Raw genomic sequence first — 22,817 nt, 5'->3', positions numbered from 1 at the left:
AGTGGCTCTTGCACTTTCTTCCCAAGTTGATTGCAAGCTCCATAAGGACAGGAGCCACGTTAGCTTTTAGGCTTCTTTTAGCTTTCTTTCACCAGTCAATGACAGGCAGGTAATTAGAGCTTTACTGGGTTTGCCAGCTGATTGACATTACCATCATTCCTTATTTCCGTCGCTCAAGGCATTGTCTCTAGAAGGCCCTTGTGAAATATGCATGTATTACCTGGGAGCGATTCATCCATTAATTTACCCAGTGGTTCTTAACTAAAATGTCATGACATGCTGATACATCCCAAGTCATCTGTAATTACTACGATTGCTACAGCAAAGCAAGCATTTTACCTTTATTGTTTCTCTTATCTTCTCCAACAATCATATAAGGGTATTTAATTATCTCCATTTTACCAATGGACAATAGAAAGCTTTAATTGGTCTAAGGTCTTTCAGCTAGGAGGTCATCCCTTGAATAGCATCTATCCCATTCTCCCACAGTCTAAGAGGAGTTTTTCTCTTTTCCCCAAATATGCTGTCATACATTGGAGAGAAAGGGGTAGAGTCACAGCTGAGAACTGTGACTTGGCTGCAGTCTGTCACTTTCCCTGGAAGAGAGTGTTGAGGTGAGGGTCACTGCTCTCGAGGCCCCAGTGGGCAGCCATGGGCATGGGGGCCACAGTCCTGGGAAAGCTGGGGACTGAATGCCCAGGGGCTGACCACTTTGGGGAGAGCACCAGATAGGCAGATAGGTAGCTTTGCGCACCATGGGGAGGGTGGGCAAGGGGAGGGGAGAAACTCAAGGCAGGGAGACAGACCCACGAGACCATTAAAGCAATCCAGAAAGGTGAGGAAGACTGAGCAAAGGCAGGGAGAAGGAAAACCCAGAATAGACTGAAGCTTCTCAAGAGGACTGAGGGATCACGGGGGTGGTGGAACTGGACTAGGGTGAACAAGTCCAAGGTGCATACATCTGGTGGGCAGAGGGAGGAGCACCTCATCTTGGGCTGTGTGCACCTCCACCAGAGGCTGGGGTTGGAGTGGGAGCCGGGGTGGGCCAGGGTGAGGGCCAGCACCAGGAGAGCAGCGATGAGCACCAGGAGGAGGGGCAAGGCTAGGCAAAGAGACTAAGTTCTGGGGCAAGCATTTTATTTGTTAATACAAGAATAGAAATTCTGCAATAAATATCATCTAATAAATAACATCTCCAAATAAATAAATATTAATACAACACACTTAGAGTCATGAGTGGGTGGGGCTGGGGGGCAGGGCCTGGGGGAGCTGCCACCCCACACCCCAAAATGCTACTGCAATGTAAACTTTCAGGAAATCCTGTGGCTATGGCTATGGTTGCCCTCCCCAGCTTGGGCAACCCACAGATACCCTGGGAAAGGGGGCAGAGAGGAGGCACCGTGATGCTGGCAAGAAAATTTAAGGCAAGATCCTAATGTTCAATGTGGCTTTTGTTTGCCACTCTGTGCCACTGATTGCTTTGGTGACTCCTGGGTCTGGTCTGTCCCTGGCCCTTTGCTTTTAGTATTATCTATTCTGGTCTGTAGGCCACTTCCAATGCAGGCCCCACCCCTTTTATTTTTAATCCTATCTCTCTTTGTTTAGACTTGCCACCATGTTTGTTTCCTGAATTGGATGTGTGGAGTTATTTGGGGGTGGAGGAGTAATACCCATCCAAGGAGAGTAGGGCAGCCAAAGGGCTTCATCCTAGAAAGGCACGTGCTACGGTGGCTCCCCACTCCTGTCTTCCAGGTATGCTTCCTAGAAGTGCTGCTTAAGGGGCTGGGTGGGTACTGGCCAAGTGGTAGGCAGAAGGCAGGAGGCTATGAGAGCCTTTATACCACCTTGAACCACTCTGGACTCCCTCGAGCAGTACTCCCTGTAGAAACAGGATGGGGCCTTATTGCACCTCTTCCCCAGATCTTTAAGCCTTTGGGAGGTGGGGAAGAGACAGGGCTTATTACATCACACCCCCACCCAAGTCCAGGGGAGGGCCAGAGGCTTGTGGCTTCTGTCTCCTGGCTCAACAAGTGTTGGCATACAGGGTTCTCCGTCCTAGAGTGGGAGCAGGGTTTGAAGGGGTAGAGAAGAGGAGTTGGTAAAGGTCAGAGATCAGAAGCCATGGGCCTCCAGGTGCAGGGTGACCGCAGCTGCCGGAGGCTGCATCTTCTTCTTGAGCCGGTTGAAGTCCTTGGCTGAGCGCCACAGCCAGGTCTGAAGCTCCTTCAGCAGCCAGAAGTCATCCATCTTCTGGAGGAAGTCACTGTGGGCAGGGCCAGGGGTCCAAGTAGGCTCAGTCCCGGGCAGAGGCTGGGGCAGCGGGTAACCCAGAGTTGCCATGACGCCTGCAATGCTGCCCAGCAGGCCCTGGAGGCTGGTGCAGAAGTGGGCCAGGCTGCGGCGCAGCTCGGCTGTGGCAGCCTGCCGGTTGAGGCCACGCAAGTAACACAGAAGGTGGCTGTAGGCCTCGTAATTCTGGGTCAGCCGCAGTTTGTCATTGAGGCTTCGCCACACTTCCAAGTTGACAGTGGCCCTGGGCAGAGTGTCTGCCCCTAGCCGAGGTGGGTTGAAGTCAGGCTCGTTGAAAGGGGGCCCCAGGTAGTTCAGCTGTGAAAAGGAGAAGGTGATGGGGAAGGAGGCAGGCAGAGCAGCCTGCTCACCACTGAGAGGCCTGCACCCAGAGCTTCTATTTCTTGTGTCCCCTGACACTGGCCCTGTCGCCATGCTAGGCCTCTCTGTTCATGGGCTCCCCCGAGTTTCTCCAGCATGGGGGTGACAGGTGAGCTCTCCTATGGAGAGGCGTAGAAAGAGAAAGCCGCACAGGAAACACTCAGCAAGAACGTGCTCATGGCTGAGTGGGCAAGCCTTGGAGAGTGCCCACCGTGGGGGCAGGGCAGACAGAAGAGGAGCCACCAGGAACCAGGAGGCGAGGCTGAAGAGGTAGAAGATGGCCCAGGAGAGTGCAGAGGCCAAAGAAGAGGAGTTCAAGAAGGCAGCAGTGCTCAGCAGTGTGGCTGGAAAACAGAGAGCAAGGAGAATGAGCCTACAAATCCTGTCGGCTTTGGCAAGAATGAGGTGCCTGACGACCTTGGAGAGAACCATTGCCGGGGCCTGGAAGCCAGATTGCAGGGGGTTAAGGAGTGAGTGGGTGGAGAGGAAGTGGAGGCAGAGGGTGTAGACCACTCCTTCAAGAAATTTGGCAGGGAAAGCCAGGAGAGAAAAAGGGTCGGGAACTAGAGGGGATAGCAGAGTGAAGCAAAGGTTTTCTGCACAGGGAAATGAGAGAGAGGAAAGCCGGTGTTGAAAGGCAGGGGCCTGCTGGCATCAGAGCCCTGTTTGCCTCTCTGACATGCCCAGTCCCACTGGCTGAAGGAATTGGGACAGAAGGTTACTCACTAACACCCCCAAGGAAGGATTCAGCCGATAGGAGCAGGGTTGCAGAAGGAAGAAACTGAGGCAGTCACAAGAGTAGGACAGGAGGAGGGATATGGAAGGCAGAATAGCATAGGGAAGAGGGCAAAGCCCTTGCCAGCCCCTGGGGGGCAGCTGGGGTCCAGGGAAAGGGATGAGGGAGATGTGTGACTGGGAGAGAAAGGGAGAATAGAGGGGTGAGGCCTGGGATAGGCAAGGGCCCAGGGGGAGGTTCACACGCTGACAAGCACAGAGACAAACTAATTTCCTCGGTGTATCCTGGGGCTGGAGCCAGCTCCCCCGCCACCCTCCTCCCTTTTCTTTCCCTGGCTCCAGAGTAGGGTCTGGGATGTGGAAGAGGAACACGGGAAGAGGGGGCCGGTTCCCCATGGTCCTTGGCTCCTCTGACCCTCCTTCCTTCTCTCCTGGGCTCTCTGAGCACCTCTGGACTGCCCCCAAATCCTTACAGCATAACCTCTATCCCCACCCAAACCCCCTGCCACTACTGGCCTGGGTTCCCTGCAGTCCTCTTCCCCTAGGATCCCCCTAGGAGGCCCAGCTAGGATGGGAAAGGCAGGCAGAAGGGAGGCCCATGGGTCCAGAGCAGCAGGGCCCCAGGTCTAGGGGCAGAGACGAGCTGGAACACAGGCATGGGAGGTGGGGCCCCTCCATCCCCACCCAACCCCGCCCGTGCAAGAGACACCACAACACGGTGTAAACAGAGGAGACTTCCCCGGCCCCCAGGGGGAGGCGGGCGGCTGGGCTGGCAGCCAGTGGGGCAATGGGCCAAGGCGGGTGCGAGGCCTGCCCACATGCCTAGTCCTGGGGCCAGGGATGGGGAGGAGGGGGCACCTGAGAGGGAAGGGCAGGAGATAGGCCAGACAGGGAGGCTGCTTTGGAGCCAAAGGGCCCCTCCTTATCACTCCACCCGTCACCAGGACCCTCCACCATTATGTCTGTCTTCCCCCAACTCCTCACTCTGCACCCAACTCCCAGACTCCTAAGCTGGATACTCACGTAGGTCCCAGCCAAGCTGCGGAGTTGGTGCTCCAGGTAGCGGGTGAGGTCATATGTTTTCTGGATGGAGGGACCAGGCCCTGGGTCCCCTGTGCGATTGAGAGCTGGCACTGCAGGGAGGTGCCAGAGCACCGTGCACAGGCACGCTAACATCCCCCACGAGTCCCCTGTGGACAGGATGGGCAAGAAGCATGAGGGGGGCCCAGGCCCAAGCGGGAAGCTGCTGGCAGCCACTCAGGTGTCTGTCCCCACCTTGGACAGAGGATGGGACACCAGATGGGAGGCAGAAGGGATGGAAGAGGGGGAATACTCCTGGCCAGAAAGGGAGAGAGAAAGAGAGAGAAGAGGCATGTGTGTTTGAGGACGAGGACTTAGCATGCGTGTGTTTGTGTCTATCGGTAGCTATTTGAGAGTCTATCTGTGTGTCAGCTGAGAAAGTGTTTGGCATGTGTACCACAGTATGTGTGCCAACATGTATGTATATACATGGAGGGATGGGGCCAGGCTGAGGGACTGTGAATCAGTATGTCTGGGTTCCAGTTGTACCCCAGTCTTCTCTCCCAGTCTCCCAGTCCCAGTGCAGCTTGAGGGGAGCCAACGGTGGGAAACAGCACATATCTGAGCTGGCACATGGAAGGCAGTCAGCCCTGAGGGAGGGTGCGGGAGAGAGGCTGCAGCCAAGAATGGAGTCGGCCAGAGGAGGCAAGGTGTAGGGTTAGACCACCAGGATCAGGCTGAAGGACACACGGCTGCCTCATGGAGCCAATTTTGGGCATATTCTGGGATATGGTTCCTGGGTGTGGGAAGTATAGGATTAGATTGAAGGACATTTAGCCTTCACTCTCAGGGATTGGTAGCAGTGTGGAGGTTTGCACCATTCTCATCTAGGGTGTTGGGTGGGGAAAAGTTTGATTTCAGTGAGAACTTTCCTCAGCCTCCAGGTCACGGGGATAGACAGGGAGAGCTATGCATATGATGAGTTGGGCTGTCAGCTGATGGCGCTGGAGAGTTTGGACATACCAGGATGCCCAGAGTTCATGCTGTAAGGAAGTTTGTGGGAAACATGGTTTTCCAGGCTTTTAGATAAGGACCAAGGTCAGGATTCAGTGGACATTGGGGACTGGCAGAGGCAATTAGGGTTTAGATAGGGTAGGGATATACTTGACATTGGGCTAGGTTAGGTTTAAGGACTGGGTTATTTTTAAAGTTTCAGATTAGTTTAGATTTGGGATTTGGTCGATTTAGTGTGGTTGAGGTTTGAGTCCAGCAGGGGGATGTGGTTAGGTTTGGGCAGGCAGAGGGTAAGCTGGGGCTAAGGTTTGTGAATTTGTTGACTTTGATGTCAGATGGTGTGATGTTTGGCATGTCAGAAAGAGCAGGGCTAGTTTGGGTTTTAAGTTTGGGTAGGTGGGAGGTCATAACTGATTTCTTTCCTCTAGATTATATTTTATACTTTCAAAATTTTTCTATAATGACATATATTGCTTTGATAGTTAGAAATAAGTTGTATAGGTTTAACAATTTGGCTGTACTTAGAGTTACGATAGGGTTTAGATTTAAGAAAGAATGAAGACTAGGTTAGGGTTAGAGTTAGACATAACGGTGGGGCAGGGTTTAGAGAGGGTTACAAACTGGGAAGGATTCAGGATTCGAGTTGTATGAAGTGGGCCAGGCGCAGTGGCTCACGCCTGTAATCCTAGTACTCTGGGAGGCCAAGGGGGGTGAATCCTTTAAGCTCAGGAGTTCGAGACCAGCCTGAGCAAGAGTGAGACCCCCTCTCTACTAAAAATAGAAAGAAATTAGCTGGACAACTAAAAATATATAGAAAAAATTAGCCAGGCATGGTGGTGCATGCCTGTAGTCCCAGCTACTTGGGAGGCTGAGGCAGGAACGCAGTAGGATTGCTTAAGCCCAGGAGTTTGAGGTTGCTGTGAGCTAGGTTGACGCCACGGCACGCTAGCTCAGGCAACAGAGTGAGACTCCATCTCAAAAAAAAAAAAAAAAAAAAGTTGTATGAAGTGTCACTTATAGAGCACAGGGGTTAGGTGGGGACTTTTACAGTGGCACAACCGGTCAGTCTTGACTCAGATGTTTGGCTGGCTGGCTTTACTGATGGAGCATGGCAGTGGGGGACACCAGTTACAGGGACCCTGCTCTTTTGGGTGAAGGCTCTTTGTTTGAGGGGTGTGTGTGAGTATAGGTGTGCACGCATGCACACATGTGTTTTAGGACAGAGAACAAGGTCAGGCACTTAACTGCTCCCTGGGGAAACAGGCTCCCTTTTCTTTTCCCCCATCTGCAATTTGTGGCTTCCCTCCTGGATGCTCCTTTCCATCCCTAGCTCATGCCTTATTCTTAGTTCCTTCCTATTCCTTCTTCTTCACATCCCATCTCCAGGCCCTTCCCCTCTGCACGAAGTCTAGGGATCTAGCTGAGTCACCTCCAGGATCCTAGGGGTACAAAATAAGTGTTTGTTTGGGAGGCTGGAGACCTGCTGAGGTGGGCAGTGGCCCTTCTAGCCCTGAGATGGCTTTCAGGATTGAGTCTGGCTTTGCTCAAAGTTAGTGGCAATGCCGAGGGTCCCAGCTGAAGCAGGAATTGGGAGCTGGGCTTGTCTCTTTACCCCACACTGCCTGGGGCAGACCTGTTAGCCAGAGTTCTGGGACAGGGCTCTGGCTATCCCATGGCAGAGAGGTGTGGTCAGGATCCCAGCTCTGGGCCTGTTTCTCTCTCCCCTTCTGAGCCCTGTGGGACATCCCTTGGGGGGGGGACCAGCTCCCTACTCAGGGACAGCAGGGGGAGAAGCTTTTGGATAAACAAGAGCTAAGTCATCTGGGCAGAAAAACGGCTCATGAAATTAACCAGACAAGGCCGGTGTTTCCAGGAATATTTCAGTTCTGAGGTAACTGTGTCACTGCAGGCGGAGGGGGGGTGGTGCGGGGGGGGGGTGGCGGGCAGGGGAGAGCATAAAGATCCGACTGACCGGCCCATGGACTGACCGGCCCATGGAGAGAACCAGAAAGAGGGAAGGAGTCTCTAGAACCCAGAGGGAGAAGAGACTAGGAGAGCAGAAAAGGGAGGTAAAAGGATGAGGCTCTGCCCTCTGCTGTGACAGCTTCCACACTGGGCAAGACATGTCCATATCTCAGGCAGTGAATCCAATCGGAAAGCTGCCTGGGGCGGAGAACACCTGTGGTTTAGTTGTGAGCACTGGAACCCAGCGCAGCGCCTGCCTCCCGAGGAGGGAGTCTACGGTGGGCTTCCTGGATCCCTCATTCACCCTCCTCTCCAGGCTCATGGTGTGCAGGTGGACCTCGATGTGGGGGCTGTGTCCTTGGCCCCCTCCCCCAGTCCTGGCCCCCAGCCCAGCCCCCGCCCCAGCTCTGCCTCTGGCTGCTGCCCGCTGATTGTTTACATCCCGTCTTCTCCTTGTGTTTATAAATCCGGCTGAGCACGTGAGGAGCTAATGAGCACAGCTCACGTTTCCTGCAGCATCCCTCCACCCCCAATCCTGGCCCCCACCCGGGCCAGCTCCTAATTCCATCCAGATCCCTGGGCCCTGGGAACCAAGGCCCCCCTCATGAACACACACACACACACACACATACTCTTAGCCCACGCAAGCACATGGCCACTCTGACACGGCTGCACAGGCAGGCACACCCGTGTACGCATCTCTGGCCAGCTGTCTTGGTCCCTGGCCTGTATCCGCCAGGCTGACCTCTCCCAGTGAAGGTGGGGGCTCTGTGGTGCAGCTGTGCCAGGATGATTAGGATAGTAGGTAGGATGAGTCAGCTGGGAGACTCTGCACCTCGGGACCGGTGGCTAAGAGCTGTAACCTCTAAATGTTGGAGCCAGGGAGGCATTGCAGGGCTCCAGAGGTAGGGCCAGTGGCTACAGGCTGAGCCAAATATGGGAGCCAGACGGAAAGGCCCTTCCCTCAGGCCAGACTAGGACCAACATCTGGGTGACCTTGGAGGGATCTGTTGAGAGGAATTGGGGGGTGGAGTGGGTTAGGGGTGATGTGTACACTGTGGTGTGAGATTCAGGCATTGTGACTGTAGGAAGCTGCCCTAGGGGGGGTGCCTCCTGACCTGGATGCCCAGGGACAGGCCACAGAAAACCATCTTCCCTCAGTCCTCCAGGCTGGCTGCCCTCCCTTCTCTTCTCTCCCGTCTGCCCTCTCCTTGATTCCCTTTCCCTCCGCCTGCTGAGAAGTGGCTTGGTGAGTGGGGACACATGGGCCTGGAAGGCAGGAGAAATAGTTTTGCCACCAGCCCCTCTGGTGACCGTAGGCTTGCATGAGGAGGTTGCACTGTGCATGCTAAAGTCCCTCCCTGCTGAAACTTGTGGGGCTCCGTCTCTGCTGACCTCTCCAGCATTCCCCTCCCTGCCCTTCTCTTCCAGCCTAAAAGACAGAAGAAACTGAGGCCCAGGGAAAGACGCAGAGGGTGGGCCAGCCCCTGCTTGTGAAGTCAGTAACCAAGACAGGCGTTGGGCTTCGGCTGGAGTAAAAGGGTTCCGGATTGTGCCACAAGAGGGCCCTGGGTGTGCTCGGGGAGAGCAGGGAGAAGCCAGGGGGCTGCTGTGCAGCCAGCTGGAAGCCAGAGGCAGGGGGAAGAAGTGAAGGAAATAGCCCAGGGCAAGCTGTGGGTGAGCTGGAAAGGGTGTTGTTATCAAGAGGGTGCAGGAGGGGCTGGGAGAGAGTGGGGAGGAGCAGGGTGTGAATAGGCAGGTGGGATTGTGGGGAGGAATGTGAAGTGTCCCTGAGCAGAGTAGCTGGTGTGTAGGGGGTGGTGTCAGAAGTGTGAACAGGACAGGAGTGTGGGTCTGTGGGTGGAGGGAAGAGGGAGCCATTACACTAGTCTGGAGTGTCACTTCTAGGGCTGATGGGTGACAGTTGCTACCATCTCTGCCTGTTTCCTTCCCTGGTTGTGTGTAGCTCCTGGGCAGCGAATGTGTCTGAGCTAGTTGGGGGAGCACATCTGGGCCGTTAGGGTAGTATATACCTGTGTCCATATGAGGGCCAGTGTGTGCTCAGGAGAAGGGCACGGGTCTATCAGGGTCAGAAAAAGAGCGTCTGACAGAGAATGTGTCCGCACCCCCACCCCAGGCACTCTCCCAGGCTCAGACTGCTCCTGCAGGGCCGGCACCGCCAGTTTCCCCCCGCCCCCCCCTGGAAGCCCCCTCCACCCCAGGCGGGAGGGCCAGGCTGGGCCCTGGAGGAAAATGGGACCCTCTGAGATTGACGGTCTGTAGGGACGGCTCCTGGAGCCCAGTGTGGCGTTGGAAAAGTAAAGTGGGGAGAGCAATGATGAGGGGAGTCTGCGAGGCCCCGGGGACCTGAGGTTCCTTTCGAAAGGCTCGGCCCGGGAACTGTGCGGCTGCAGCGGCAGCTCGATAGCCCTCCCTCCTCGGCGGTGACCTCTCGCTCCCGGACCCCTCCCGGCAGCAGCGCCTTCCCCCTGTGTGGCCCCGGCGCCCCCGGCCCCGCCCCCGCCCCCTCCCGCCCGGTCGCTCCCTTCCCGGCGGCGGGGGCGGGGTCCGGGGCGCCGGGCTCCCGAGCTCGGCCGCTGCCCTTTCCCGCGCGTCAACTCCCTGCCCTGCCCGCCCACCGTCCCGCGGGCCGCAGGGCTCCCGCCGCTCCCCGGCGGGTGACGGACTTTTTCCTGCCGGTCCGGCCGGGCTGCGCCCGCGTCCCCCCCCCCCCCCGCAGTAATCACTCCCAGGCCACAGAGGGCCGGGGGGCTAGCTGCCGCGGCCCGCGCGCCCGCCCTACCTGCCGCCGGCTCCGCGGCCGTGGGCAGCATGGAAGGCTCCGGCCGCGCTGCGCGCAGCGAAGAAGCCGCGAGTCCCGCCGTCCGGCCCGTCTGGCCCGGCCCAGCCAGGCTCGACTCTGCCCCCCACCCTCCTCTCCGCTCGCCCGCCCTTCTTCACTCCCGCCCGCCTTCCCCTCCCTGCGGGCCGGGGAGGGAGCAGCGCGGCCCGAGGTGTCGGCCTCCCCTCGCCTCCCACCGGCCCGGCCTCGGGCTCCCCCTCTGCCTCCCTCCCTCTTCCTCTCCCCGGCCCCCTCCTCCCGCGGCGTCTCCCTCCCACAGCCTCGCTCCCCGCCTCGGACTCGCTTGCCCCGACTTTTGCGTGGGGCTCTCGGTCTGCGGGTTCCCCGGGACCCCGCCTCGCTGGGGCTCCAGGTTGCCGCCTCCCCGGGTCTGCGAGTCGTCCGGGCTCCCCGCCGCACCCCTGGCCACCTCCTGGCCCCGCGGAGCGGACTCCAAGAATGCCGCGTCCCCACCCGGCCCCTCTCGAGGGCGCCCAGCCGTGCCTCCTCCGGCCCCGAGCCCCGGCGCAGGGCTTCCCAGGGGTGTCGGGGGGAAGGACGGGAACCGGATCTCGTGGCTGCTCGGCGAGGGCGGGGGCCGGGGCCTCGGACGCCTGGCTCCTACCTGCTCGGAGGTCCATGGGGCTGGGGGCCGGGCCGGCCGGGCGCGGCTCCTCTCCCTGAGGCTGGCGGAGTGGGAGGGCGAGCCGCGGCTCCGGCGAAGCTTTAATAATCCCATCCGCCAGGCCCACTCGCAGGTTTTTTTCGCTCGGTTTCGGATTTTTTTTTTTTTTTCGGTGTGGGACATTCTGCAAACTTTTTTTTTTTTTTCTGACGTGTAAAGCTGTAACCACAAATTGTAGCGGCCCTCCCCGGGGTGGGGGGAGGAGGGGGAGGAGGGAAGGGAGGGCTTCTGGGGCTCCCTCTCCCTCCCACAACACCGAGGGGGGGTGAGGTGAGGCGAGGCTGCCGTGGTACCACCCTGGGCCTCCTGGGGGAGGGCGCGGGGAGGGCATCAGTCTGTCTGCAGACTCCCGAGAGCCAGGACGGTGAGGCGGCCTCGGTGTAGGGTTCTCCCCTGGTGCTGGCCTGGGGACGCCTGCCCCCTGCCCCGTGCGCAGGGTCCCTGCTCGCACCCTACCTCTGCCTCCTCGTCTCTAACCTTCCCCCCACTTTCCCCTAAGTAAATGCAATGACACATTCTCCCAAATGCCAGCGAGCTGGCCTGTAAGCAAGTGATGGTGTTTTTCCTGCTGCCCTTTGTCTGGGCTGACCGCCCCCCTGGCCTATTGTCCCGCTGCTTGTCCCATTTCCAAAAGCTAAAGCTCAGTGAGGCGCCAGGGGCTGGGGCAGGTGACTAACCGGCTCACAATGCCCCCTGGGGGGGGGAGGAAGAGGGCACCACAGGCCCACTGCCCAGCTCGTTCTTCTTCCAGTGACCAGGGAGCATGCACATGGGTGGGGGATTTGTAATTCATTAATCAGCACGAGGCACCGGACCAGTTTCAACACCAGAGGCTTCTCGGGTGACTCAGCGAGAATGCTCCTGAATCAAGGCGATGGACAGACCAAGCGTCCCCATTTGTGAAATGCTTCCCCATAAAGACATTTGGCATTCTCCTTCTTTTGGGGTTTGGGGTTGTTGGTTTTTTCTGGTGGTAAGGTAGGGGTGGTTTGGCTGTGGAGTCTTCTCCTCCTTCCTTCCCTGAGGCCTGGGTTGGGACTTGCTGGGCAGGACACCTAGGAGACCCATAAGCCTAGACCCTCCCTACAGGGTCTCCCTAGCTCCCCCTTTCTCCCTCTCCAAAAGGCTGCCAGGGAGAGTGAGCGCAGAGGAAACAGCTCTCATCCAGGGCTTGTGGACAGCCCCACTTAATGATTTTTCTTGGAGGACAGTCATTTGGTCCCCAAGGCTTGGGTGCTCTGTAACCACACCACCAATTAAATCATTTGGTAATAAGTTGCTTTTGTTGGTGGTGGTGATTTGTTGTTTCAAAGGAGAAGAGGCCCAGTGGTGGGCCAGACCTGGAAGATGATGCTTCTGCCTGGAGTGGCATCAGAGCCTTCCTCCCTCACTCTTGCCCCGGTGCCGCTCTGCCAGTCCAGCCATAGCCCCTCCAGCCGTGGGTCAGAGCAGGCATCGTGGTCATAGCCCGTGCTGGGTTCCCAGGGCAGCTCTTCCCTTTTCTGCACTGTGAGAACTGAGGTGGGGGGGGCGGGGGGGTGGGGAAGAAGTTTGTTTTCAATTACCTCACTGGAGTGGGACAGACTTTGTTGTTGGGTTGGTTTTTTTCTTTCCTTCTCTCTCTGTCTCTCTCCTCCCCCCACCCTTTCTTCCTTTCTTTTTCCTAAACAAGGAGAAAAGGAGCTGGGAAAGGAGAGCTGGCCTGGGGTGCAGGGCAGGGAACCCGTGGGACATCGGTAGCAGCTCTGATGAAAACTTGGAGGGGCCCTTGTGAATAGCACTCAGGGCCTCCCTCTTCCCTCCTTCCCTTCTCCCTGCCCCCACCAGCCAGGACCCTGAAGTTTCAGTGATGTTCTTGGTGGGTGAGCCCAATGATCTTTTGATGCCCATGCCAAGGTCAAGAAGGCAGATGCCCACGGCTGACTGGCACTGAGGCTGGCCAGGAGGTACCCCTAGCAGCTACCCTTTCAGAAGGAGGGAGCCAAGAAAGGAAGAGAAGCAGCTCAGGCCCTTCTCCCTCTGCTCTGCAGCCTCTCTCCTTGTGGAAAGTCTGCACAATGTGGTTTGGATTTGGCTGAGCCCCTCAGCACCTTATAAAGCACCTTGCTGAGTCAGGGAGAAAGCAGCCCCTTGCGAGGAGAGGAGGAGGAGCCAGGAGACAGGGGAGGGGAGCTGAAGCTGGAGGGTGGGGGCTGTGAGAGGAGTGAGAAAAGAGAAGGGACCAGGGAAGGAAAGAGGAGACACAAAGAGGCACATGGGTGGGAGTGAGAAAGAGGGGAGGAGGCAGGAGCTGAGGAGGAAGGGGGAGCTGGGTGAGGAAGAGATTGAAGCAGAAGAGGGGAGAGTGGACAATGCCACCCCCAGCAAACATTCACCTGGGGGGTATCTAGAAAGCACTAGTTTGCAGGAACAGAGGGCTGCAGCTCTGAAACAGGGACCCAGGCCAGGTAACTGTAGGGATAATTGGCTTTACACACAGTCCCCCAGATCCCCAGTTTGTCTTTGATTCTTAATGTAGTGACCCCAAAAGCTGGGAAAGTCCTGTTCTCCCTCTGCCTCTTGTCTGGACTTGCATACCTGCCCTCGCCTAGTGGGGGCCAAACCTCTGCTCTCCCCCGTCTTCCACACTGCCAAAGGGAAAGTCAACTCCATTTCCAAGCTGCCAGTGCCCCTCTGCCATGTCTGGACAAAGGCAGCAGGCTAGGAGCTGCCAGTTGGGTTGGGGTGGGGGCTGGAATAATGACTGTGCCTTTATTCTGCCAAAACCCCAGATGAGGGTAGGGTGCTGGAATTGGGGGAAGAGGGAAGAAAGGACAGATAGCGAAGGAGCAGCCCCTCCAGGGTTTCTGTGGGATGGAGCAGGACAGGTGGCTGCCCTCTGACTTCCATCTGGGGGCCTCAGAGGGTTCCTGCTCCCCTGTGGCTCTCAGAAACACAATCTGGGCTTGCTGGTAAGAACACAGAGTTTAGAGGAGACACCTGTCCCCTTAGCTCCAGATGAACATCCTTAGGAAGAGACTCTGTCCCATGGTACATTGTATAGGCAGACATTTTCTCAGTCTCTACTAGGTGCTAGGTCCTATAAACCTGAGGTCCCCAACCCAGGGCTGTACCGGTCTGTGGCCTGTCAGGGACCAAGCAGCAGAGCCCTGCCACCCCCTTACTCCCACCATGGAAAAATTGTCTTCTATGAAATTTAGGAGTGGGGAGGCACACAGCAGGAGGTGAGTGGGGGCAGGGGAGCCAGCAAAGAAGCATTATTTGCACTCACAGCTGCTCCCCATCGCTGGCATCACTGCCTGAGCTACAGCTCCACCCCCCCACCCCTATGGAAAAACTGTCTTCCATGAAACTGGCCCCTGGCACCAAAAATGTTGGGGACCACTGCTGTAAGGGACAGAGAGGACAAGGAAAACCCACTCCTGCCTTCAAGAATTTCACTCACTGAACCATCTGAGACCACCTATAGGTGGTAGTGGGTGCATTTAGGGCCAAGGAGAGCATCCAAGAGGAGATGAGGCTTCAGAGTAGACATGTGGGTGGACTGAGCAGGAAGTACAATGGCAACCACAAGCACAACACCAAGGTATCACTGGGTGTAGCCCACAGGGCTCCCTTCAGCAGGCACGGAGTAGGCTAGGAGTCAGGATATCTTGCTTCCAATTGGCCAGTGTGGCCTTGGGACAAGCCTGTCACCTCTCTGTGGAATGGGGTATGACTGCCTCTGCCCTTTTCTCCACAGGATGCTGGGAGTATTCAGTGAGCTGATGAGGGGACACTGGTTTGCCACCTTCTCTGGCTTTCCAGACTCCAGGCCTTACCGTCTACAGGTGGATGGCAGGTCAGGCCCCAAGAGGTGTCTGGCTGGGGGGCAGAGCTGGCACCAGGTGATAACTGAGCTGCCCTCCAAGAGGTGAGGGTGAGTCAGTGTTGGCTCAGGGACTGGCGAATGTCCCACTCCTCCCTCCCCACAAAACTAACATCCCCAGGGAAAGCTCTCCAGGTGCCCAAATGAACAACCAATGCTACCTCCTGCACAGCTGGAGAATTAGCATCACAGGGACCCCAGCCCAGGATCCCTGAGCTGGGGAGCCTCTAGTCTGGTCCCCTCCTGACAGGTAAGCAGGCGTCTGGTACTGGAGAAGCCCACAGAGGTCCCCCAGCTGGAAATTAGGGACATATACTAGTTCATTCATTTGTTCACCAAACATTCCCTGAGTACCACCCATGCCAGAAGCTGGGGAAACAGAGAGGAACCTTAAGGGGCCATGGGGTGGTGGGGTGGAGGCTGCCTTGGGTGTGGGCAGGAGAGGCAGATGCCTGCCACGGTGACCCCCTAGCCTGCTGCCATGCTGCTGTTTCTCACTGACGTTTACTTTGCTTAAATACTGACAATAGTTTAAATGCACTGAGCTCTTCCCCACGTCAGGCATGGGCACTGTTTCATTTCCTCTTTACAATAACCTCATGAGGTAGGAGCTATCATTTCCCCATTTATACACAAGGAAACTGAGGCTCGGTAAGATGAAGTCACTTATCTCAGGTCACAAGCGGTAGAACCAGGACAGGAACATAGTACTGTCTAACCTCAGTGACGTGCCCTTTTAATTATACCATGCAGGTGCCAGCCTGGAGGCAGGGGGAGCAGAGGGGGAGTCTTGCAAAGAGAAGAGTCTGGGTACTTAGGGTAGACTTCAGCAACAGCAGGACTTTGCTGAGCCATCTAGCCCCAGGCACAACTGGTTTCTTCAGGACACTAAGATATTCCTTGGGACGTAAAGAGAGTCCTCCAGTACCTGGAGAGCCCTGGTGTGGAGCAGAGGGAGACCTAGGCTGTCCTGCCCACCACCCACCACTGACATGAACTGACAGTGTCCCACTGAGCTAGGTCCCCCATGTCACCCTCCTGGGGCGGGAGAGGCTAGATCCCAAGAGCACTGGAGAGCTCAGCTAGAATTCTGGATTCCATTAGCAGGTAGTTTGGAACCATGGAATGAGCATTAATCTGTGAGTTAGAGGACCACCCACCAACAGAACCAGGGCAAGGACTTCCCTTTGCTTCCTGGGGCTGCTGCTCAGTGGCCGGCAAAGTGAGGCCTAAGAAGCTCAGTACCGTGGGACTCACATCCCTGGAGCGGAGCGGCCTCCTCGCCATCGCCATGCCACGTGCGCGCCCTCCCTCCAGTGCATGTGTGGAGGGGCCGCGGGGGCCATGGGGGGCGGGGGTGGGGAGGCGTGGGGGGCGGTGTGTCTGGGTGTGTCTGGGTGTGTGGGGGGGTGGGTGTGTGAATGCACACTTTCCGTTTCTTTCCAGTGGACAGGAGCCCAGAGGGCCCTGCCTCACCCTGAGCTGGCTGTGATGTCAGCGGAAACCCTGGGGCGGACGGCCTCCTCTCACCTCAGCAATGGCCCCATCCTGCCCTAGGTCCCCCATCCACACCTGACCCAGCTCAGGCCTCCCAAAGAACACGCCCCCCACCCCCTGCTTCCCTGTGAAGCCAAAGAGAAGCTGAGAGGACCCAGGCCTGCTGCCCGCCCAGCTCTCCCCTGCCCTGCTGGGGCTCTGTCTCCCTGTGTGCCAGGATGTCTGGGCCATGGGTGTGTGAAGAGGGCAGGGGCGGAAGGGATACCCCCAGGTGCTCGACTCCTCCCTTGCCTGCCAGGAGCTTTCCCCGGGCAGTTCTCCCAGGATGTTCCGTTGCCCTGGCCAACCCATGCCGCAGGCTCTGTGACTCCGTCTCCCCTGGCAGAGGAGTGGGGTTACCTCTCCCTGGGCTGGAAGATCCTTATCCTGCCCTGCTGAGTCACTGCCGGCTCCTCCTGCTCCCTCCCTCCCACCCATCCTCCCTCCTTCAGGGTTCTCACGGCTTTCTCCACACTGTCTGTTCTCCTGCCCCCGCCCCCAGGTCAGAGGATGGACCCCATCTCCCCAGGGGCTATCCCCCCATGATGCAGTGACAGAGTCCCACCTCATGGGCCTGCCATCCCAGCACTGTTGGAAGAGTGCCTGCTCCACCTCTATCAGCTGTGTGACCTTGGCCAAGTCACTTAACCGCTCTACACCTTGGTTTTCTCCTCTGTAAAACAGGGATGATGATACTAGTACCTTCCTCAGAATAAAGGACAACTGAGTGGATATAGGTCAAATCACCAGTACTTAGAAGCAATCAGCAGTGCTCAATGCTCTTGCTGGCTGCCCCTTGTGCCAGCCTAGCCCTTTGTCTTTGCTAATGATGGCCCCTCTGCTAGAATGCACCTGTCCCTGGCAAGCCCCCATGGCTGCACATCTAAGCCTTCTCCATTATTTCATCCTTGCTTCTTCCTCAGCCTGTGTCCACTGCCCCTATCTGCCTCCCCACCACAGGGCACAGCCATGTGACTCTGGGGCCCTGCCACTCTCTACCTTGTGTTATAAGCGCAGTCTCAGGGTATGTCTCCTCTCTCCCCTCACAATAAACAACTCCTGAGGATTTGACCTTGTATCCCAGACAGCATTCTTGTAGCACTGAAGAAGGGCTGGAGGCAAGAAGGGTGGAATCTCAGGGTACAACTGGCTCAGAAGGGAGGAAGGGAGCCAACCGAACGTGTGCCAGCCCCATTCTAGGCCTTCAGGGTGTCCAGAAGACATGGGTGGCCTGGGTCTATGAAGAGCTCACCCACTCCCCAGCACCCACAGGCATCTTTCTGAGGTCTACCCTGTAGTCCTTACTTTCAGTTTCAGCCTTTGACCCTTGCAAAATGTGTCAAATGAAACAGGAACTTAAGGTGTACAAAGAGCTATAGTGCAGAGAAGAAAGAGGTCAGAGGAGGGAGGAGATGTTAGGAAAAATGTCACAGAGGGGGCAGGGAGAATTCAAGTGGCAAAAAAGAGGGCCACACCTGGCCTGGAACCAGTACAGGGGCTGGGGAGGAGCTGGCATTCAGACCTGTGGGGTCCAGTCACCTCCCGAAGCCCCTACTATATATACTATATATGCCTTGCTGAACAGTGTGGACCTATAGAGACACACAGCTTGCCCGCCAGGGGCTTGTGGTGACTTCAATACCCACCAGACATGTGGTCAGCCTGCCAGGAGGCTCAGCACAAACCAGGGCACTGAGGCAGGTTGCCTCCAGCCTCCAGCTCCGCAGGGAACCCGGAACGATCCCTGGATTCTCTAGCATCAGAAAGCCCAGCCCTAGCACTCACAAGATGGCCTCTCAGCCTCGCCAGGCCTCCAGCACGGTGGTGAGGCTGCGGTGAGACGAGGCTGCGGTGAGACGAGGCAGCAAAAGGGCTCCGTGTGCTCCAAGGAGACTGAAGAGACTGCTGGTCTCCCTGCCCATGTACGATATAGCTACTGTTTACTGAGCACTTACTAATTGCCTGGCACTGCAATGAAACACTTAAATACAACACACAGTCTCCCATGGTCCTGAAAGCAGGGTGCTGTTGAACTTGTCATTGTACCATGGGGAAACGGAGGCACAGAGTTACATAACTTGCCCAGCGTCACCTAGGCAGGCAGCCTGGCTCCAGAGCCACCCTGCTCTTAATGAGTAGCCCTCTCCCCACCCTGCACCTAGTTAGTTCCCTGAAATCTCCTCCCCAAACCCATCTCCCCCGTAGTAAGCCCATCTCCGCCAAGGAGACTGTCTTCCCCGCCCCTTCCCCGCATGGGCGCCTACACAACGTGGGCACGAAGCCGGCACCCACAGAGGCTTGCCTGACCCTGCCCAAGGCCGATCAGCCTGGCATCTGGTCTGGGAACTGAGACAGGATGCGGTGTCTGTCTCCCTCTGCTGGTCCCTCAGGGGACAGCCCAGCCAGGATGCTTTCCCCAAAGCTGGTGGTGCCCTCTCTCCCCCAGACAGTGAATGGGGAGTATAGGGGAGGGTGAGCAAAGGGCCCAGGATTCAGGCCAGGCTCCAGCTTACAGGGACACAGCATTGCCTCCTGGATCCACGCAGCCTGCAGCCTGCCTCCAACAGGAGTGCAAAAGCGTCGTTCAGGGAGGCCAGGTAACATCCCTGATGAGTTCCTGGTGCGGGGGGCGGGACAACAGGCCTCAAACAGCCTCCTTCCCCTTCTAACCCATGAATGGAGCTGTCATCCATGGATTTATCTAAACCTTTTGTGAAGCTATTTATATTTCCAGCAAAGACCACATCTTGGGGTAATGAGTTCTATCGGCATCCTCCCCTGCTGGGTGAAGCACACTGCCTTTGATTTGTCTTAAACTTACCTCGCTTGTGCGCCAAGGCGGCCCTGTAACTCCAGAAGGCCAGGTTTTGGTGAACAAGCCTGAGCTTCCCCCTTCCCATCCCCATTGTGGGTTTAAAAATTCCCATCACATCTCCCCTCCACTTCCAGGCCTGCAGATGTGAAAAACCTGATCCCTGGTTTGTGCACAGTGCCTGGCAGTGTGGGCACATCCATTATCTTGTGCCAGCGTCCAGCAGCTTGCAAGGGAGGCAAGGGCCCACATTCTTCTTGGGAGGCAGAGGACGCTGAGGGCCCAGAATCGTGGGGCCAGCACGTGGCACAGCTGGAAGCAGCAACAGCCTTCCTCCTGAGCCTCTTCCCCTGGTTTGACTCTTCTGCCCTTACCCCAGAGGCCTCAGAAAATTTCCTAATGTCTGGACTCCAGACCTATTCCCTGTGATACTTCTTTGAGGAGACTTGCCTTCTGGGTTCCTAGTGTGGATTCACCCTGGCTTCATCTAGGGCGATAACTTGTCTTCAGTTCTGGCCCTATGATACTGTAAGGATACACACCAGAGAGGGAGGTGGTAGAACACAGCAACCATAAGAATAGCAGTACTAACAGCAGATTCTAAGAGCTTTATAAACATTAACTAAATCCATCCCACAACAGCCCTGTGAGGTAGAGACTGTTGTTACCCCCAATTTACAGATTAGAGAACTGAGGCTTGGAGAACATAGGCAACTTGTCCATTTTCACACAACTTGTTAAGTGATAGAGCCAGGATTCAGATGTAGGCAGTCTGGCACCTAGAACCACATCCTCAACGTCAGCAGACAATCCTGGGTACAAATCTTGTGATCTCTCTGAATCCTCTACTCTTCAGTCATTCAACACAGACTTATTAAACCACTACTACATGCCAAACATTGTTCTCATTGCTGGGAGAAATGCCAGGGAATGAGAAAGGCATGGGCAGAGTTTGGCAGGCGGCTGGCAACACCTGGCATGCCACAAACTCATCATGAGCGGGCCAAGTGGTGCTCCACCAGCTTAGCACCCCAGCAACTCAAGAGGTGCTGTGCCCGCTTGGTTAGCCCAGAGTGACCATCCAGTACCACTTTCTGCCCATGCACAGACTAGAGCCAGATGGACCAGAGTGAATCCCCAAGCCCTAAACTCCTCTGCCCCTCTGCCTATTGGTTATCCCAGTCTGGCAAAATGCCAACTACGAGTCATCCTGCCTTTGCTCTTGCGTCTATAAGGTGGGCAGCAGGGGACATCCTGTGGTAGGACAGAGCAGTGCCTGGCAAATCATCCTCACCAATGACTTCTCAGCAACTGTGCTTTTTTGGTCAACTTGTTCCCCATGCCTCACCTCTCTCAGACTGTTCCTTCTTCCAGGAAGCCCTCCCTGATACCCCAGACCAGGTGTGTCCAGTGACATGCTCTCATTGCCCATGTCATCATCATTCCTGTCTCTTTTCAAAGGTGTAATTTCACATTTACTTTGGTGATTCTTTGACTGATGTCAGTTTCCCCCCACTAGATTGTAGCCCTCCCCAGCTCAGGAACCTTGACTTTGCTCAAACTTCTGCTCAGAGCTTTGGCATTGGCCATTCCCTCTACTTGGAGTGCTTGTCCCCAGATGTCTGCAGGGCTCACTGCCTCACCTCCTTCAGGTCTTTGCTCAAATAGCCAGTTCCCATGAAGCCAGCCTGGCCAGGCTATTCAGCACTGAAGTTCTTCTCTCCCGACACTCCTCTCCCCCTCATGCCTTGCTTTTTCTTTTTTCTTTTTTTTTATTTCAGCTTATTATGGGGGTACAAACGTTCAGGTTATATATATTGCCCATGCTCCCCCAACCCCCAGGCCTTGCTTTTTCTCTGCAACAGCCACCACCTTCTAGCATACGATGTGACTGACTTGTTTATTTTGTCATCTGTTTCTCTACACCAGGGAAGAAGCCCCATGAGAGCAGGGATTTTTGTCCTGTGGAAAAGTTCACCCAAAATACTTTGAATGAATGAATTACTGAGCACCAAGGTCTCAAGCTTTGGACTTCGTGCAACTTCAGACCTAACCAGCTGGGTGAGAAGTGGTAGTTGAAGAGAAGAAATTTCCCAACAGAATTTCCCTTCTTCTACTCCCTATCTGCTACGCCTTCCCCACATACACACATTAACACATACTTGCATGCCTACCCGCTCACAGAAGGCCACCTCTACTGTGGGGTATGGCAGAGACTGTAAACATTCGGGGTTTGAAAGAATCCTGAGATAGCATCTCACCCAACACCTTCATTTTATTGAGGAAGAAACAGGCCCAGAGAGGAGCCTTGACTTGCTTGAGGCCATTTATGAGTCGGGCTGGAGCTACACCTAGGTCTCCAAATTCTCTTTGGGTCCCTATACCCATCCCTCACCCAACACAAAGTGTCCCTGACAGTGCCGAGCTCCCCTCTGGACCAGAAGTGCACTAGAGTGATGTGCCAGCCGCCAGCCTGGGGAAGCTTCTTGGCCTCAGATTGGAAATCTCTCTCCAGCCCCACAGCACAGAGGACAGGGAAAGGACAAGCAGGACAGCCGATTGATTACAGCTGCTCTCCCCGGCTGCAGGCAGATGAAGGGGACAGGGAAGCTGCAGGGCCCCTGCAGGATCCCAGCATGTCATGGTTGGAAGGGACCTCAGTGTGCTGCCCCCATTCCCCCCTCCATCACATTGTACAGATGAAGAAACAGCAGAAGACAGGGAGGGACTTGTACAACATCACACAGCAAGTCAGTGTTGAGTCTCAGACATGAAACTCAGGTCTCCTGACTCCCAGCTCTAGGCCATTTTCTGGTTTCTAAGCCCTTCAGAAGGTTCAGATGATTTCTGACTTTTGGCAAGGGGACAGGAGGGTGACTGAAGAAAGACTCATGAAGTGGCCCAAGGAGATTCCATCTCCCTTCCCCCCTGCCTAGGGCCTTGCTCCAAGGACCTCAAGGCCATAGGACCCTATAGCCCCGTAGGGGTCATGGGCAGAAATATGTGAATCTTCGCAGCCTTCCCGGGAGCTCTGCTTCTGTCTCCTGTTCCAGCTGGGCTACTCGGGTAATGCCTGTGGCGCAGAGGTGGAGAAGCTGGGAAGGCTTTGCTGATTTCCATGGGGGCAGATCAAAAACACATCCATGAGATAATGCGGAGTTGTGGTAAGTGCTGCTGCTAGAACAGGGCAAGGGCCCAGCCAGAGAGCACAGGGTGGGGGTGGGATGGGGGCAGAGAAGGCCTAGCTGAGGAGAGGCAACTGCAGCTGAGCCCTGAGGAAGAGAAGAGCCACCATGTAAGAAGTGGGAAGACCATACCAAGTGGTGAGAACAAGTGCAAAGATCCCCAGATGGGAGAGGAAGTGGCAGGTACAACAGGTGATCAGAGGGGGAGATGGGTGGAGTGGGCTCCTACAGGTTCAGGTAGAGTTTGGATTTCATGGCAACCACTGGAGCATGTAAACAAGGGGAAGGCAAGACACAATTGCCATTTTAGTAATTTTGCTGCTGTTTGGAGAGTAGACGGGAGGGGACAGGGTGGAGGCAGGAGACCACTGAGAGCTGTTACAGTCATCCAGGTGAGAGGATTTTGGCCCAAGCCAGATGGTGGCCATGGAGACCGGAGGTGAGGGTGAAGTAGCGTCTGCTCTGGGAGGCAGAGCAGTCAGGAT

The 22,817-nt window shown here is 56.2% G+C and overlaps 1 protein-coding gene across 4 annotated transcripts; it reads right to left on the bottom strand.

The window, feature by feature from the left end:
* Nucleotides 1-1,120: 1,120 nt before the first annotated feature.
* On the bottom strand, nucleotides 1,121-11,080 carry CLCF1 (cardiotrophin like cytokine factor 1). Of its 4 annotated transcripts, none has more exons than XM_045558354.1 (3): nucleotides 10,872-11,080; nucleotides 4,429-4,595; nucleotides 1,121-2,607 (listed from the first exon to the last, which is right to left on the bottom strand). In XM_045558354.1, the coding sequence occupies exons 1-3, from the start codon at nucleotides 10,885-10,887 to the stop codon at nucleotides 2,113-2,115; spliced, it is 678 nt and encodes a 225-aa protein (XP_045414310.1). In that variant the 5' UTR covers nucleotides 10,888-11,080; the 3' UTR covers nucleotides 1,121-2,112. The 4 variants fall into 4 exon arrangements, with proteins under 4 accessions (XP_045414310.1, XP_045414311.1, XP_045414312.1 ...); XM_045558355.1 differs by lacking the exon at nucleotides 10,872-11,080 and adding an exon at nucleotides 10,208-10,219; XM_045558356.1 differs by lacking the exon at nucleotides 10,872-11,080 and adding an exon at nucleotides 8,523-8,553.
* Between the last annotated feature and the right edge of the window lie 11,737 nt (nucleotides 11,081-22,817).

Source organism: Lemur catta, chromosome 7, assembly GCF_020740605.2.
Source record: "Lemur catta isolate mLemCat1 chromosome 7, mLemCat1.pri, whole genome shotgun sequence".
Taxonomy (NCBI): Eukaryota; Metazoa; Chordata; class Mammalia; order Primates; family Lemuridae; genus Lemur; species Lemur catta.
The sequence above is the reverse complement of the archived record's forward strand: the minus strand, read 5'-3'. Positions and strand labels throughout refer to the sequence as shown.